Source organism: Panthera tigris, chromosome D1, assembly GCF_018350195.1.
Source record: "Panthera tigris isolate Pti1 chromosome D1, P.tigris_Pti1_mat1.1, whole genome shotgun sequence".
Lineage (NCBI taxonomy): Eukaryota > Metazoa > Chordata > Mammalia > Carnivora > Felidae > Panthera > Panthera tigris.
Window position 1 is genome coordinate 53,558,411 of NC_056669.1, and position 18,551 is coordinate 53,576,961.

Consider the following 18,551-nt stretch of genomic DNA (forward strand, 5'->3'; position numbering starts at 1 on the left):
GGTCCAGACTGCTGGGTGGCTGGGAGAGCTCCCCGCTGGCTGCTGCTTGTTGGCACCCAGCAAATTCTTTCTGGATGAGTGGCCACAGGGAGGTGGGTGGAGGCAGAGATAGAAGACCTGGGTCCCCTAGGAGTTGGGAAATCAGGAGCACTGACAAGAGGCTGTTACATGAGCAGGAGCGATGATGCAGTTTAGGCTTTAAAGACCAGTTTCAGAAAGAGAATACAGGCTCCTGAGGCCAGTCAGGGTGGCAGGCAGAGGCCCATCCCTTCTCCCTTTGAGGCAGCTCACAAAGAGTCCCCTTACTGACAGCTCACAGCACTTCCCCATTCTGTCCTCAGCCGTCCACGTCCTCTGTGACTTCCGATGAGAAGGTAGACTACGTTCAGGTGGACAAGGAGAAGACCCAGGCTCTGCAGAGCACCATGCAGGAGTGGACAGACGTGAGGCAGTCCTCGGAGCCTTCCAAGGGCACCAAGCTGTGACACAGGGGCCACCAAGTCTGGGGAGGCGCCTGGAGGTAGAATCACCGGAGCTGGCTCCTCCCCGTCTGCCCCCGCCCCCTTCTCTCCAGTTGTCCCCTCCACTCTGGCCTTCAAAGCACTTGATGTCAGGGACCCTGAACCCTTCTCCTGGGAGGTGAGGGCCTGATCAAGGCACTACTCTGCCCACTCAGGGCCCACCTTTGATTTTTATCAGTAATGGCCATCCTCTACCCACCTTAGTTAGAGCTATTGCCAAAAAGCATCCTTCAGCCTCTTTTTCTGTCCTTTAGACCTAAATACCTACTAGGCGTTGGGAGGGGCTGGGGCTCTGAGCCAGATTCCACACCTCACATACGGTCTTGGCCCTCAAGCCCTCTTCCCTCCAGCTACTGGGCTACCTCTCCTTAAGTCCCACAAGATGCCACGTCATCTCGCTGGTCCAAGGAGCCCAGGACCAGCAGACCAAAGTGGACATGGACTTCTTCATCCTTGTCTTTCTTGGTAGGGGAGAGGCAAGGCCACCAAAAGATGGAGTTGAGAAGGAAGGTTAGAGGTGGTCTTGAGGGACAGAGGAATGAGATCCCAGGTGCAGAAGGCAGTTGATATGGGCAGGGGCCTCCTAACTTGGTAGCTGTTGTAGGTTGGGAGAGCCAGAAGAATGAGGACAAAAGGAAGGAAAACAGAGGATAGGCAACCAAAAACAAGGGGCAGGGGGTGACAAGGACCCTGTGGAGTCAGGGCCCCCAGGACTGTGGAGCTTACAAGCCCTCTTCCCTGGGTGGACCCGCTAGAGGAGGCTTCGACGGTGCTGGGTGTGCAGTGGAGGGAGGCAAGTGATGCAGGGTCGGGATGGAGCGTGGGGTGGACTGGAGGTGCTTTAGGGCCGTATACCGCAGTGGGGAGGGTGCAGCAAGTGAGTTTGTGCAAGACAGGCAGTGGGGGTGGGCGGATGACTGACAGATGGGAGGCAGGGTAAGGATGGTGGAGGTGGACAGTGCCTGGGGATGCAGAGAGGAGCAGAAAGTGAAGGAGCCACGTGTGCAGGGCAGACCGAGGGCAGCGGGGAAAGCAGGCAGGGGAGAGTGGTGTCCCCAAGGATGGGTAGGAGAGCAGGGGCTCGTGCCAGGGCCCAATGGAGGTACGAGTGTGGTGCCGGGAGCCCATAGTGCTTGCCCAGTTCATCTTACAGCTGTTGCTCCCTGCTAGCCCAGTGCCACACTGGACTCAGACCTGACCCTGCAGGGTACAGGAGGCAGGACCTCACCCCCAGGTACTTTCTGGCAACCTGGGGAGGAGGGACCCAAATCTTCCAGAGTTGCAGAGGCAACTGGGCAGATCAGATGTTTCGTCCAACCATGGATGAAGAGACCTCCTTCCTTTGGGAAAAAAATAAAAGACTTCCCACCCTGCCTGGTGGAGGTGGCTCCCGGTCACCAATCAGCCCTTACGAGCCCACACCTGGCCCTTCTCTAAGAAGCTCTGACCTGGCAGAAATTATTTTCTCAACGGTAGCCCGTCTCCTAACTCAGCTGCATTTTGTAATGCCTGCTGGGGCCAGGTTCTGGAAACACAGGGATTAATCAGTTTGTGCGCTTGAGAAGGCAGGGGTGGCAGGAGTCACGAGGGCATTGGTAACGGCTGTGAGAGACTGGAAATATTGGAGAGCACAGGCAACAAGGCTACTTCTTCAGGAGGTTGGTGCAGATCAGGCCAGAGGAGGTGGTATCTAGGAAAAGGGGGTGCCAAAGATGGAGTTTTCTAGGGGAGGAGGGCAGGGCTGGGGGTCCAATCCTTCCCAAGCCCTGGGGCTGGTGGCAGTGACCTATACCGTGTCCTGTAAGGCCCTCTCCAAAGTCTCCTAGGGCAGAGCGTTTAATAGTGCTCCCCCTTAGCCCCAGGATGCCTTACAATGTCAGCACTTTCAGAACGTACCACAATGTGAATGAAATTGGCTGCAGTCTTTAGAAACGGAGGTCTTCAGGTCTGATGTCCAAGGAGGCCCCTTTCGGGCTCTTCCTTCCTGTACCTCCCAGACCCTTAGGCTGGAAGTGGGGGAGGAGGGTAGAGATGGCAGGAAGCATAAGGGGAAATGGGCCTGTTGAAGGTGGAGACTCGGGCTCACAGGCGTCAAACTGTCAGGTGACTAGTCTACATCTGTCAGTTCTGTTTAAAAAGCTGATCAATGGCCCTCTCCCTGGTGGTCTGGCAAGGGTAGACCCCAGGTTGGGGATGCCTTCCCAGCTGGCACAGCTCCCACGAGGACTCCTTGGGCCCGGAGCTCCACCTCTGCAAAGTTCAACTGGAGCAGGAACAAGCAGAGTGGGAAGGAGGGTTGCAGAGCGATGGGCAAAAAAAAGCCAGGTGTGAAGGGGCCACCATCTTTGAAAGGGTGTTAGATTAGCCCGAGGCCCTTCCGCGCTGAGCTGTGCTAAGGGAAAACTCCCTGCTCTGGAACATCTTTCCCAGGGTCTGGCTCACCAGGCAGCACCCAGAGCATTAATCAGTTAACCCAGCCCCCTCCCCGAGATGGACTTCAGTGACATCTACATTGGAAACCCTTCAGCTATGCCCTGTTCCTAGGAGAGAAGCACAACTATTCTGGAGCGAGTGGAGCAAGGGCTCCACTCCAGCCTGCCCTCTGGCCCCTTTACTTGCTGCAGGGCTACAGCCTTGGCTCCAAGCCCTGGCTGACCAGTCTCTCCCCCTGACCCCCTTTTGACAAAGCTCTGGACTCAAGAGGACAGGGTGGAGGCAAGTTAGGACTTGGTCTACAAAGAGGGAAGCAAGGCTGGGCACGTAAGCTCTGGAGCTCCCTCTTCTCTGGAGGGCCTGCATTCTGGGGCTCCCCAAGCTCCCTGGATGGCCTACTGAGGGGCCCCCTGGAGATTCAGGATGTCATGTGATAGCTGGTGGTGTGTATTCTTGTGTGTTGGTTACACGTGTCTTGAAATTTAGAATCATGTCGCACAGAATTGTCTATTTGTTGGGAAGAGAAAATGGGCTGGCAGCCCAGTCTTAGGTTCTTGCCCTGTTAGACCATTTAAAATTGACATTTAATTTTTCAAATCACTGTTGGTGCCTAATCACTTAAGTTATTAATTTATTCTGTTTTCTTTAAAAAAAATTTGTAACATGTATTTATCCTCTGTGAGTAGGGGTGGGGTGGGAGTGTGTTCCAGTGGGTCCTGTTTTTGCTGTGGTGACACATGGTACAGGCCTGGAGCTTGCAGGTCCCTTTTTACTGTGGTGTTGGAGCAGGACAACAATAAAGTCCATTAGAAGCAAATGGAGACGGCTGCTGGAGCTTGCCTCATCTGAAGGGGATGGAGTCCACATGCACTCACACCCAGCCTGGGTGCTCTAGTGGGCACCAGTTTGCTCCCTTTCACTTTAATAGTAAGTAACTGGGCACCTGTCCTAGCTGGGAACAAGAATGAATCCTCCTTACCTTGGAATTTGTATTCCTGATGTACAAAATGGTGCACAGAGCATAGAGAGGAATTCTGAGAGTGACTTGGTCTCTGACAGACTATGGGTCCAGCTTCTAGTCCACCGGCTCCAGGGTCTGTGACATTTCCACCTCCAGCACAGGCCTAAGCCCCTGGCCACACCACTGCCTCCCTCCCTTCTCTGCCCTCTCAAGACGGGCAGCATTGGTGGAAAGGACTCGTGCATGCCTTTCCAGCTCCAAGAATGAGATGGCATCTGGGGAAGGACCTGGGTGCAGGCCTAGGGGGCTGCCTCCCACCTTTCCGGGCCCAGATGTGTCCCAAGAGGGGCCACACACACTGGCCCCAAGTACTCGAAGGAGGTAACAGCACTAGCCAGTTCTGGGCAGTCTAGAGCTCTCAGGGTCTGAAAAATCCCCAGATGCAAGGGCTTTGGCTTCACCTGAGAGGTGAGTCCCTTGGACAGTATCCCATAGGGCAGCCCCCAGCCTGGGCACCTGTCCCGCCTCTCAGGATACTGAACGTGTTCTCCCTTCTGCCCGCACCCGAGTATGCCCCCCACCACCGGTCCCACCCAGCTCTGCCCTCTGGGCAGAGTCCTCACCTTTGACTTAAAAGCGTGCGTTCACCTCCCATGGCATGTCACTACTGCCCAGACACAGCAAGAACCTAAGGGCATGGCAGACATCACAGCCACTGAGGCAGGAAGAATGACATCTTTGAAGGCTTCAGAGAACCTATTTTTATTCCTGTTTGAGACCCTGAGTCTCTCCTCTCCATTTAGAAGGGTACAGCAGTGTCAGGGCACAATGAGGTCAATATCTGCTCCTCTACCAACCCCCCCCCCCCCACCAGCCCCCAGGCCGCGCTCTAAAGCCAACTGATGAGGAGCTGAGCCAGCCAGCTTTCCTCAGGACGGACAATGGCTTCGCGAGCAACACAAACACATTTGCAGTAAAATAAGGATTCTCTATCTTCACCAGAAAGGGGATGCAAAAGGTGGCATCTCAGGCACTGAGGCAGGCTAGGGGGGGAGGGGGACTGGGGATTAAGGGTCTCCCGCTGTGACGAGGGGACTGTCCCCCCCTCTACGCACCACTGGTGTGGAGGGAGACCGTCTCTGATCCTGTGCCAGGCTGCTTCCCACGTCCACTCCTCTCAAAAAAGTACAACGGGTGCAGGCAACCACACACAGTGCCTCTGAAACCCCCCTCAGAGAAACAAGAAGGTGGCCACCACTGTGACACACAGGTCCCCACATGCTGCTCTGCTTTTTATAGTAGAGAGCAATAGGATTGTCTGAAAGGAGCTAGAAAGGGAAATGCTACTTGATGCCAAAACACTAGAGCTGTGGAGTTCAGCCCTGCTGGGGAGACAGGGGGACAAGGCCCAGACAGTGTCCATCGAAGCTGCTTCAAGTTGACCAGGACACTTGGGTGTAAAATCTTAAAGGGGCTGATCCCAGTGTCAGGGGCTTGGGGCTCACCTCCATATCCGAGTCTCTGCAGACCCTTCAGGCTGAGGACCGGTGTCCCAGAAGCATCCTCTCCACCTCTCCCGCCTCCTCAAGACCCCACCTGGCAGAGCACCTCCATCCCCACCCAGTTCCCAGAGGGAAGGGGTCAAGGCCTCCCCTGAGGTTTCAGGCTGGGGAAGAGTCCACATTAGAAGACCAGTCTGTGGAAGTCCCCGCCATTGCCACCTGCAGGATTGCAGCCTCCCGGAGAGCCTTCGTCCTCATCCTTGTCTTCATCGAAGCCCCTCCCCCAGTGCGGAGATGCTGGGAGTGCAGAGATGTAGGCCGCCCTGCTCCGTGCCTCCTTCTCCTGCTCCTGGAAACACAGATGGGGCGGGGGAGGCAGGGGGGAGGCTTAACATTCAGGCTCTGAAGCCAGAGTCTTCCCCTCACTCCCTGCCCTACTGCCGTCCAGCACAGCATCTCTGAGTGTCTCCCACGGCCCCTGGGGCCACAGCTTCTGCCCAAGGAGTGTTGCAGTTCAGTGGGAGGATGGGTTGGAGAGGATCCATCCTTCTACCCTGTATCTCAGCTTCAAAACCTTTCCTCCTTCTCCCAGTAAAATCTCTCAGCCCCTCGGTTTTATAAAAGAAACGCATTCATACAAGACTATGAATAACAAACAAGGGCCTGACATGGCACCAGGGAGGAGGGTCCAGGGACTTAAAGATCAAGTCACAGCGCACAGGGACCTCTCCACAGGTTTCCTGATGCAACTGTCCAGCTCACTGCCTCTCAAGGCATTAAGAACAAACTCACCGGTGAGACACGTCTTCCTCAGGCTGAACTGAGGCCAGCCTCACGGAGACTCCTTACCGCTGGCCCTGCCTCTGACAGCCCAGCAGAAATGTACAATCAGGCCTGCTATCCCCACTCAAAACACCGACTACCTGGCACTTAATGTCCACGGGTCCTGTGACTACTCTGCTGTTCCAGCTGCTAAGTATTCTGATACTGCCCCTGACTCCAAAGAGGGGAGTAGATGGCACATGAGAAGAGGTTTGGGGCAGGGTGGTCCCCGGGTACCCCCTGGAAGCCTCAACTCTTCATTCACAAAACCCCGTGTTGCTCCTTCAGGTACACGAGACAAATGTTAACAAATAACGGAAAGTCTGTTCCTCTGAAGTTAAGGATTATGTCTGTCTAGTCCGCCAACATATTCCCAGCACAAAGTAGCTGATGAAAGGACAGCAGAAAAAGGAGATGGGACACCTGGGTGGCTCAGGTCATGATCTCACAGTGAGCTGGAGCCCCCTGTGGAACCTGCTTGGAATTCTCTCCACCCTTCCCCTCATGCAAGCTTTCTCTCTCTCAAAATAAACATGAAAAAAAGAGATGGGGGCATCTGTGTGGCTCAGTTGGTTGAGACTCTCGATGTGGGTTCAGGTCATGATCTCAATGTGAGGTGCAGCCTGCTTGGGATTCTCTCTCTGGCCTCCCCCCCCCCCCCCGACCGCCCAAAGTGTGCTTTCTCTCTCTCAAACAAACATTAAAAAGAAAAGGAGGACACAGTGGAGCAATAACGCATCCAAGCTGCTGGTTGTGCGGGAAGCCCTCCACCCAGGAGCTCAGCCCCAGCCCAGGTGGGCCTGCTCACCTGCAGGTAAAGGATGTTGTCTTTGGAAATGGCCTCCATCAAGTCTTTGTGGAGGGTGGGCTCTGCCCGACCTCTGGGAGAGCTCGGCTCGGTCTCAGGCCCCTCCCCAGGCCGCTGCCGGTAAAAGAGCACGTAGGCCGTGTCCTTGGGGAAGAAGGAGGTGACATTACTGACGGACTCGAAGGAAGAGAAGGACACCCGAGTGTCGTTGAACAGGTACCACTGGTTCTCGGGCTCGGGCCTGTCCGCAGCGCCCAAAGAGGGGGCCGGGCGGGCGGCGCCCTCACGGGCATAGCAGTAGTAGTGGCCACTCTCCGAGGACACTCCCGAGTGCACGACGACACTGCAGAGGTCGTAGGCCTGGCCGCGGCCCCCCGCCAGGGGCAGGCGGAGCAGCAAGGGGATGGAGACGTCGTCCAGGATCTTGCGGCGGCGCATGGAGCGCAAGTCAAAGGAGAAGCGCAGCAGGGTCAGGATGAGGTAGCGCGGCCCCTGGCTCAGCTCCACTGCCTTCTCGGCGTCCTGCAGCGAGGCACAAGGCTCGCAGTAGTAGCGGTTCTCCGCCGTCAGCCGCTCGGGGGACAGGAAGTAGTTGACCAGGTCCAGGACGGACCGGGAGCCCTCCCCGGCGGCGCCCCTCTGGCTCCCTGGCCCCGAGCCGTCCTCTTCCTTCTCCTTTGCGGTCTCTGCCTCCTTCTCCTTCTCAGCCTTCTCTTCCTCCTCTGCCACCGCCTCCTTCTCTTTCTCTTCCTCCTCCTCCTGCTCTCGGGGCCTCTCCTCCTCCCGAGCTTCCTCCTCCACTTCCTCCTGCCTCTCCACCTTCTCCTCCCCACTGATCTGCCCCCCAGGTCCGTGGGGGCCCAGACCTTCAATGTCCAGGACGGCACCGGGGGCATCCCCCGTGACGCAATGTTTCCTCTGCCTCCGAGAACCCACCCTGCTTGGAACCTGGGCTTGGGATGGTGACGGGGGGTCCCCGACCCCAACGTCCTCTGCAGGGAGCATCACTGAGCCCAGGCGGCGGCGGCGACAGCGGTCGGTGGGGGGGAAAGCGAGAGAGAGGTCCGTGAAGGCCTCTTCCCTGGAGGAGACATTGAGGCAGTGGAGGCAGCGTATCCGAGTAACAATCTTGCCTCCGAACATCTTCTCCACAGAGGTGGGACTTGGGCTGGGGGGCTCCTCCGGTGGGGAGGGCGAGCTGGACTGTTTGAGCTTTTGGCAGATCCTGGTCCCCGTCTTCTCCTCCTCGTGTAGCCTGGAGCAGAGAGCGCAGGGCGTTCACACACAGGCACAGATCCTTGCCCCGTGCTCGGGCCTGATTTGTGCCATCTACCTTATCTGCAGGCCACACGTTTAGATGTGTGCATGCGTCCGCACAGGGACTACACACAGGTGTGCAAAATGTCATCCATGCACGTGCACACTCACAAGCCAAGCACATGTGCCACATACCCCCCCGCCATACAGACACACAAACCTGCCACACGAAGACAGGCCGTACCTGCGTGCACGTGCCCCCAGAGCTATGCTGAACACGCGCCCCTGCACTCAGGCAAGCACAGCACACGCGTGTGCACATACTAACCCCTCCCCGGTCATACACGCAGACCCTGCCCACCCCTCACACGCCTCCACACACATTACGCTTTCCACAAGTGCAGCGTGGCACCCGTTTCCAGGAGGAGGCAACAGGGCCGGAGACACAGACTATCCCACAGGCACCCTTCTCCAGCCCTGAAGCCCCCATGCAGAGCCAGGTCTGGCCGCCCTCACCGATCCAACAGGTACTTCAGGTACTCAGAGCAGTCCTGCTGGGTGCCAGGGCTGAACCAGGGTGTCCAGGATGCAGACAAGAAATTCTCTGGAGAAATGGCAGGCCTCTAGGACCAATGCAGATGAAAGACGGGGTCAGGAGCAGGAGGCCACTCACTAACCAGCTCGGCCAAGTGCTAGGCCTGAGGGTCCACCTGGGGATTCTCTGTCCCAAACATCTGGCCTCCTCTCTGAAGTCTTCCCCCTTCCTAGTTGTACCTGACCTGACCCATCCCATCCCACCAAGGCCATGCAGCCTATGAGCATGGCATTAGGTTCATGGAGAAGAACAATCCTCTAAGAACTCACTCTTTCCTGACACATCTCCAGACCCTGTTCAATGCCATTCCTTCTGCCTAAAATACCTTTCCTCCATCGAAAACTTAAAGAGTTCAAGTCCCAGATGTGCCGATGCCTGTTCTGTGCCATCTTCCCAGTGATCCCCTCCACCATCACAATCGTCTGCTCCCCTCCCTCCCTTGCGAGCATACGACACAGTGCGCCTCCCTCTGTTGGAGCACGACCGTTGTTAGCTGCAGGTCTGCCTCCCCCAGCAGACTGGGAGCTCCGTGAAGGCAGGAGCTGTAGCTGACTCACCTCCGTGGCCCCCACAGGGCCTCACATAACGCTTGGCTAAGGGCTTTAGGTTCCATGAGGGCGGGGACCGTGAACAAAACAATTAACACCCCTCAGGGTGACTGGCAGTGCAAGTGCTCCAAAATGACAGATGAGCAAAGCAGCATCTAATGTGAGGGAGTGAATCACTGAGGGGAGACAGGTGGGCAGAACACAGAAGGGGCTCAAAGAGACACTCCCTCTCCTGTCCCACAAGGCACTAAATTGGCCATGAACCCGTGCCAGCCCCAACCTGGGGCTGAACAGCTTACATCAGGAAGCAGGGACTTAGAGGCAGATGCAGACAGGTCCTGGGGAAGGGAAGGGTGTCAGACCAGAGCCTCCTCTCCACCACACCCCAACTCCCCCTGCACTCACCTGGCTGTGCTCCAGAAAGGCAAAGAGCCACTGCAGCTTGGTCATCAAGGGCTGTGAGTTGTTCTCTGTCAATCTGAGCACACAGTGTCTGAAGCTTCAAAATAAAGCAAAAGCATCCAGGTAAGCCAAGGGCATCCAAGGAGCCCCTACTCACCCACAGCACAAACAGGGCAGCCAGTTAAAGGCAAAACAGCCATTTCAATCTCAAGTCTGCATCGGGGGCCGGGGAAGAAGAGCAGATGAATAACCCAGCTTAGACCATGAGGTGACCCCTGCAGCTCCTTCCAGTTCAGACAGCTCATGACTCCAAGTTCAAAGATTCAAAGGTGCTAAGATCCTATGGTCCTGGAGTTCTAAGGCTGGAAGTCTCGGGCATGCACCAGAGTCTGTGCCAGTATGGATCATCACCAGCCACCGCAGCCATTCACGCCCGTCTCCTCCTTCCCTCGGAAATGGTGTTCAGACCTACCCAGAGCAGCAGGCCTTGCTCCAACCTTGACCCTCCAAGTCCTCTCTTACAGCCCCTTCTTAGGGCCCCTGCACCATGGTCCTAGGACCACGCCGAGCGGTTCCCCTGCCTCCGAGTGAGGGCAGGGGTCAAGAGTGAGGAGTCTGCTAAATAAAGGGGACACAGTGGGGCCAGACTGACTCCCAGCAACAGAGTATGATCCTGGAGGAGACAAGATCATACCGCTGACACCCGCATTACTTGGAACAAGCCAATTCTCAGGCCTCACCTCAGCTGCTGTTCTCACAAGCAGCTCTAGGCAAACAGGTCAGGCATCTTTCCAACCTGAGCCCACTGCATATAACAGTGTTATCAAAGTGTGGTCCACCTACCTGTCTGCCACAAAGTTTAAGTTCAGAAGCTGAGTGAGCATTTAGGAACATGTACCCACAGACTTTAATTTCAGAAGCTGAATGAGCACTTAGCAACATGTATAGTGATCTGACCTATGAGCATATAAGCCCATGGCCTTTCTCCCAGTAAGTCATCTGACCATATTTTACAGAGATTTAACAGTCTGAGCAGACTCTAAGCTGGAAAAAAATAATCCTTCACCAGGTCTGAGAAGTATACATGTTAGGAAGTGCTAAAGATTAGCTCCAACCTCCCCCTAGTGTATCTGAAGCTCAGAGAGGAGAAACCAATTTGAGGTCATACCATAAGGTGAAGCAAAGCTTACCTGCTCTATTAATTTTTAAAAAGATGTCTAAATGTGGTGATGAAAGAGGAGTCAAATGGATCAACAGAATATAACAGAGAACCCAGAAATAGACCCCCACAAATATAGTCAACTGACCTTTGACAAAGGAGCAAAGGAAAAAAAAAAAAAAAAAAAAAAAAAAGGAGCAAAGAGTCTTGTCAACAAATGGTGCTGGAACAATTAGACATCTACATTAAAACTAGAGAGAGAGAGAGAGAGAGAGAGAGAGAGAGAGAGAGAGAGAGAGAATATGAATGAATGAATGAATATATCTATCTATGAGGCGCCTGGGCAGCTCAGTCAGTTAAAATGTCCAACTCCTGATCTCAGCTCAGGTCATGATCTCACAAACCGTGAGATCAAGCCCCAAGTCGGGCTCTGCACTGACACCACAGAGCCTACTTGGGATTCTTCCTCTGCCCCTCCCCTGCCCGTGCACTTGAGCTCTCTCCCTGTCTCAAAATAAACAAACTTATATATACAAACACCTAAACATGTACCTGACATCACAAAAATTCACTCGGAATGGATCACAGACCTAAATATAAAATGCAAAACCATAAAATTCTGTGAAGATAACAAAGGAAAAAACTACACGACCTTGGGTATGGTGCCACCTTTTTAGATGCAACACCAAAAACAAAATCTAAAAATACAATTGACAAACTGGATTTCCTTTTAAAATCTTCTGTTAAAGACATTATCAAGAGAATTAAAAGATAAGCCAGAGACTAGGAGAAAATATGTGCAAAAGACCTATCTGATAAAGGCATATTCTCCAAAATGTACCAATAATTCTTAAAACTCAACAGAAGAAAACCAATGACCGATTAAAAACTGGGCCAAATACAGGGGTAGTGAGGGTCCAACACAGTGGTGTAGTAAGGTCCTGAACTCCACAGACACACTCCATCTACGGCTACCTATGGACTGTTTCCCTCTGAAAAAGATCTGAAATCTAGAGGAACTGCTTCTCCACAACAAAGGAGAGAAGGGCCACACTGAGATGCTAGGAGATGCAGAAACACTGTCTTGCAAAAAACCCCCCCACCCTTGGGGGCAGAGACACAAAACTGGGAGGGACGTCACTAGACAGGTGCTTCTCCCAGGGAACAGGGGAGTTGATGCCTCCCATCTGGCAGCCCAGTGCCTGGGATCTGCACTGGAAAGACGAGCCCCCAGAATATCTGACTGGGAAAACCAAGGGTCCCAATGTGCTACAGTAAACAGAGATTCCCCTCTTAGAGGGCTTGCCCTGAGATCGAGTGAAAAAACAACAGTTTGCAAAGCATCTAAACTATATGTTAGAAAAATTCATTTGATGATCTGGGGACAACAGCTGGAGGAGCAGGGGACAGCTGAGATGCTCCCTGGAGACGGAGGCACTGGTGGACACCACCGCCTCACTCCGCAGAGACTGCTGGCACAGGCGGGCAAACTCGGTCCTGGCACCCACCCACCACCTTCCTGGACAGGAGAGCAAGCAGGATCATGACACCTGCTGAGGCCAGAGAGCACAGGTGGTGGCAGTGTTCCCCTGCTCTCCAGCTGGGGCAGGCAAACACAAATTGTCACAGAGTTCTCCCACTCCCTGGCTAAAATCTGCTACTGCAGATACATGCAACAGTCCTCCCCCAACCCCGCCACCAAAGCTGGCATGCGTGCAGAGACAGGGCACTCTCCCACCATACTACTGAAGTCCAAAGGCATACGCAGTCATGACATTTTTCTGTTGTCTTTCTGAAGCCCCCCCCCCCCCCGCCCACCCTGACATGTCTGGCTGCCTTGCTAAAGTGAGTAGGTATGCACAATCCACACAGGAGACAGACACCACTTGATTGACTGGTGCTGGTGGCCCGACAGGGCCAGTGTTAGTGAGTTCCACAGAAAGGTAACAAACAGAAAGACAGTTCTTGGCAGGCTACCACCCCCAGGGCGCTGTACAGACAACAGACTGAAACACAACCCAATTCTTCCTGTGAAAAAGGCCAAATACTTAGCCCAGAGCATCAGCCTAAGGGAAAGGCTTCGGGTTTTCCACACATCGGGAGGCTAAGAAGGACTTCCAGGGAATAGAAGGAGATGCCATCCTCACACACAGCCTTCATCTCGCTACCTAGACACAACTCCCAGAAAGGAGCTTCTATGCTTGTCTGGAGCTGAGATTTTTAAAACTGCTGTCCAGGAGACACCTCCAGATCTCCTGGTCTGGAGGCCAGCAGGGACTACTACTATAGCAACATAGGGCTGAATATATTTGTATACTTAAAAGCCAATGCCCAAGAGTCTGGCTTCCCATCACCTGAAACCAGGTGGTAAATGAGATCCCTCCCCTTAGATCACTGACTGGTCTTGGCACACCCTCATATAGGGTCATATTAATAGGTACATATCAAGAATAAATCAGGTGGTTTAGAAAAATCACAAAAGTTCTTGATAAAAACTCTCAAGAAAGTAGGGATAGAAGGATCATAACTCAAGATGAAAAAAGCTATATATGAAGACCCACCACTAATATCCTCAATGGGGAAAAACTGAGAGCTTTCTCCCTAAGGTCAGGAGTATGACAGGGATGTCCACTCTTAACGCTGTTGTTTAACGTAGTGTTGGAAGTCCTAGTCTCAGCAATCAGAAAACACAAAAGAATAAAAGGCATCTAAATCAGCAAGGAAGAAGTCAAACTTTCACTCTTCACAGATGACATGATACTCTCTATGGAAAACCGAAAAGATTCCACCAAAAAACTGCCAGAACTGATCCATGAATTCAGCAAAGTCACAGGATATAAAAATCAATACACAGAAATCAGTTGCATTTCTATACACCAATAATGAAACAACAGAAAGAGAAATCAAGGAATTGATCCCATTTACAAATGCACCAAAAACCATAAAATACCTACGAATAAATCTAACCACAGAAGTGAAAAATCTATACACTGAACACTAGAGAAAGCTCATGAAGTAAACTGAAAAAGGCACAAAAAAATGGAAAAATAACCCATGCTCATGGATTGGAAAAATACTGCTAAAATGTCGATACTACCCAAAGCCATCTACATATTCAATGCAATCCCTATCAAAATAACACCAGCATTCTTCACAGAGCTAGAACAAACAATCCTAAAATTTGTATGGAACCAGAAAAGACCCTGAATAGCCAAAACAATCTTGAAAAAGAAAACCAAAGCAGGAGGCATCACAATCCCAACTTCAAGCTGTCTTACAAAGTTGTAATCATGAAGACAGTATGGCACTGGCACAAGAACAGACACTCAGATCAACAGAACAGAATAGAGAACCCAGAAATGGACCCACAAACATATAGCCAACTAATCTTTGACAAAGCAGGAGAGAATATCCAATGGAATAAAGACAGTCTCTTCAGCAAGTGGTGCTGGGAAAACTGGACAGCGACATGCAGAAGAATGAACCTGGACCACTTTCTTACACCATACACAGAAATAAACTCAAAATGGGGGCGCCTGGGTGGCTCAGTCGGTTAAATGTCCGACTTCGGCTCGGGTCATGATCTCACGGTTTGTAGGTTCAAGCCCCATGTCGGGCTCTGTGCTGAAAGCTCAGAGCCTGGAGACTGCTCCAGATTCTGCCTCCCTCTCTCTTTGCCCCTCTCCTGCTCACGCTTTATCTCTGTCTCTCAAAAATGAATAAAAATGTTAAAAAATAAACTCAAAATAGATTAAACCTAAATGTAATATAGGAAGCCATCAAAATCCTAGAGGAAAAAGCAGGCAAAAACCTCTTGACCTCAGCCACACCAACTTCTTACCCAACATGTCTCCAGAGGCAAGGGAAATAAATAAAAGCAAAAATGAACCATTGGGACCTCATCAAGATAAAAAGCTTCTGCAAAGCGAAGGAAACAATCAGCAAAACTAAAAGGCAACTGACAGAGTAGGAGAAGGTATCTGCAAATGACGTATCTGATAAAGGGTTTGTATCCAAAATCTATGAAGAACTTACCAAACTCAACACCCAAAAAACATAATCCAGTGAAGACATGGGCAAAAGACCAGAACAGACACTTTTCCAAAGAAGACATCCAGATAGATGGCTAAATGGCACATGAAAAAATGGTCAATATCACTCAGTATGAGGGAAATACAAATCAAAACCACAATGAGATACCACCTCACACCTGTTATAATGGCTAACATCAACAACTCAGGCAACAGCAGATGTTGGCAAGGATGCGGAGAAAGAGGATCTCTTTTGCATTGTTGGTGGGACTGCAAGCTGGTGCAGCCACTCTGGAAAACAGTATGGAGGTTCCTCAAAAAATTAAGAACAGAACTACCCTACAACCCAGCAACTGCACTACTAGGTATTTATCCAAGGGATACAGGGGTGTTGTCTTGAAGAGGCACATGCACCCCAATGTTTATAGCAGCACTATTGACAATAGCCAAAGTATGGAAAGAGCTCAAATGCCCATCGACAGATGAACAGATAAAGAAAATGTGGTGTATACACACACACATATACACATATACACAATGGAGTATTACTCGGCAATCAAAAAGAATAAGATCTTGTCATTTGCAACAACATGGATGGAACTAGAGGGTATTACGCTAAGCAAAATAAGTCAACCAGAGAAAGACAAATATCATATGACTCCACTCATGAAGAATTTAAGATACAAAGCAGATGAACATAAGGGAAGGAAAGTAAAAATAATATAAAAACAGGGAGGGGAACAAAACATAAGAGGCTCTTAAATACAGAGAACTGAGGGTTGCTGGAGGGGCTGTGGGTGGGGGAATGGGCTAAATGGGCAAGCGGCATTAAGGAAGACACTTGTTGGGATGAGCACTGGGAGTTAGACACAGGGATGAATCACTGGAATCTACTCCTGAAATAGGAGTATTGCTATATGCTAACTATATGGGTGTAAATTAAAAAATTAAAAAAAAATATTTTTTTTAATTACGAAAGTTCAAGAGATGACCAAGAACTAGGGCAAAGGTGAACAAAAATCACCAGAGGCAGCTATTTTACCTAATACATAGAAATAAACACACACACAGAATCAAGCGAAATGAGGAAACAGAACTGTGCTCCAAACAAAAGAATGAGACAAGCCTCAGAAAAAGACCTTAAGGATATGGAGATAAGTAATCTACCTGATAAAGAATTCAAATTAATGGGCATAAAGATGCTCACCAATCTTGGGGAGGAGTGGATGAACAGTGAGAACCTCAAGAGAAAACCAGAAAACATAAGGAAGTACCACACAGAAGTCACACAGCTGAAGAATACAACCACTCCAAAGAAAAATACATTAAGGCAGCTCAACAGCAGAATGGATGAAAGAAGAAATCACGGGGTGGAGCCAAGATGGCAGAACAGCATGGAAGTTTTTCGTGTGTCTCGCGTCCATGAAATGCAGCCAGATCAACACTAAACCATCCTGAACACCTAGATAACTGATCTGAGGATTAACACAACAATCTGCACAACCTGAACTACAGAACTCAGTAGGTACGTGGCACGGAGAGATGAACTCGGGGAGAGAGAAGCCGCAGAGGGCAGGGAGCTGTTTTTGTGTGCGGAGAGAGGACGGAGATGGGGGTAGGGGGGAGAGTTTGGGAAAAGCACCCCCAACCCCGCCAAAAGCAGCTGGAGAAAAAGTGGAAAAGTAGAAACAGCCACAGGGACTGAACTAAAAAGGGAGAAAGGAGAGGGCTTAAATTCCATTAGGACTCTATAAACAGGGGGAGCCTAGAGTCTGAAACTCCACAGCTCAATACCTGGCAGTGCTCTGGTGGGAAAGGCAAATCCCCAGCAGCACAGTGGGGTCTGGGAGGTTCTCAGGCCACACGGGAAGAAGTGGTTCCACCGCTGGAAGGGCTTTTGGTAGAGGCTCTGCAGCCACCAGGTCCCAGCAGCCCCCAGAGAACAACCACATTCAATGGTGCTGGAGGAAGGTCATTGAGGGTGAAGCCTGGTGCCAGACATGTGTTGTGATTTTCCATGATCTCTGAAACACTGCTGCTACACGATAGCGTGAACTTCTTCTGGGGCAGGCTGGCGCCTAGCCGCACTCTCTGGGCATCAGCAGCAGCATGGTCCCAAGAACCATGCTTGACTGGCACCTGGCCAATGCTCTGAGACCCTCCCCCAGAGGATCTGAGCAAGTCAAAGCCGCAGTTCCTCAGAAGTGAGGGGTCGGAAAATAGCCATGTTTGAGATAAAACTCAGGAGGGAGGTGCCACCTGGCAACCTGACAGCTTGGTCATAGACAGTGTAAAAGCAGGGAGGGGATGGAAGCTGGAGACAAAGGATGGGTGCGCAATTGCTAGTCAGGGAGAGCATAGAGTTCCAATACCAGAGACCCAATACCAGAGACTGAGTAGCTGGATGATGTCATTTTCACCCCTTGTGCATGTGCATACACACCTACAAGCCAGAACAATCCACCCCAGTAAGCTAAGTAGCACCATCTAGTGGAGAACAGAGCTGTTACACTAAGCCCCGCCCAACTGGGCCAACCTCACTCTTCAGGAACACCACAAACCTCTCCACCTGCTTAGTTTATAGGCTATAAAGTGCTTCATGGTTTGACTTCTAGGGGAAACCAATGTAATTTCAAACGTATTTCAGTGTATTCGTTGGTCCATCTATTCAATTTTTCTTTTTCGTTTCTTTTTTTTCCTTGAATACAGAAAGAGAAAAAATTTTTATTTTTAATTTTTATTAAAAATATTTTTTCTACTTTTTCTTTTTCATATATTTTTCAAATCCTATTTCATTACATCATTTCATTTTATTCTATTTCATTGTATTCATTTTCTCAAATTTTCAAACTCTTCCTTTTTGTCTCTATCAAGCTCCTTTCAATAACCAGATCAAAACACACCTAGAATCTAGCATCATTTATTTGATTTTGTGTGTGTGTTGTTTTTAATTTTTTAATTTTATATTTATTTTTTACCTTATCAATTCCTTTTCTCCCTTCAAAATGACAAAACGAAGGAATTCACCCCAAAAGAAAGAGCAGGAAGAAACGACAGCCAGGGACTTAATCAACACAGATACAAGATGTCTGAACCAGAATTTAGAATCACGGTAATAAAAATACTAGCTGGGATCAAAAATAGATTAAAATCCCTCTCTGCAGAGATAAAAGAAGTAAAAACTAGTCAGGATGACTATGAAATAAAATAGGCTATAACTAAGCTGCAATCTCAGATGGATGCCACAGTGGCAAGGATGGATGAGGCAGAACAGTGAATCAGTGATAAAGAGGACAAATTTATAGAAAAAAGAAAGCAGCAAACGGGAAGATAAAGCAATGGAACTCAGAACAGCAAAAAGGAAACAGAATTTTAGAAAAATGAAGAAAACTCAAGGGACCTCTGAGACAACATCAAGCAGAGTAACATTCATACTATAGGGGTCCCAAAAGAAGAAAGAAAGGGGTAGAAAATGTATCTGAAGAAACAAGCTGAAAACTTCCCAAACCTGG

General features: G+C 50.7%; 2 protein-coding genes across 5 annotated transcripts in view; one reads left to right on the forward strand and one right to left on the reverse strand.

Annotated features, from left to right (window-relative positions):
* Positions 1-3,767, forward strand: part of GAB2 (GRB2 associated binding protein 2) — a 190,909-nt gene extending 187,142 nt beyond the window's left edge. For both annotated transcript variants that reach the window (XM_042959537.1, XM_042959538.1), the window contains one exon: positions 342-3,767. In XM_042959537.1, coding sequence (XP_042815471.1) covers positions 342-485 — 144 coding nt within the window. In that variant the 3' untranslated portion in view covers positions 486-3,767. The remainder of the gene's footprint in view (positions 1-341) is intronic.
* The window catches only part of USP35 (ubiquitin specific peptidase 35), a 57,927-nt gene continuing 41,855 nt past the window's right edge, over positions 2,480-18,551 (reverse strand). For 2 of the 3 annotated variants that reach the window (XM_042959536.1, XM_042959535.1), the window contains 6 exons: positions 9,853-9,946; positions 8,821-8,927; positions 7,048-8,302; positions 5,421-5,766; positions 4,539-4,603; positions 2,503-2,527 (listed from right to left, as the gene is read on the reverse strand). In XM_042959536.1, the coding sequence (XP_042815470.1) occupies positions 5,599-5,766; positions 7,048-8,302; positions 8,821-8,927; positions 9,853-9,946 (1,624 nt within the window). In that variant the 3' untranslated portion in view covers positions 2,503-2,527; positions 4,539-4,603; positions 5,421-5,598. Of the gene's footprint in view, positions 2,528-4,538; positions 4,604-5,420; positions 5,767-7,047; positions 8,303-8,820; positions 8,928-9,852; positions 9,947-18,551 lie in introns of all 3 variants that reach the window. The other variant, XM_015536098.2, reaches the window with a different exon arrangement.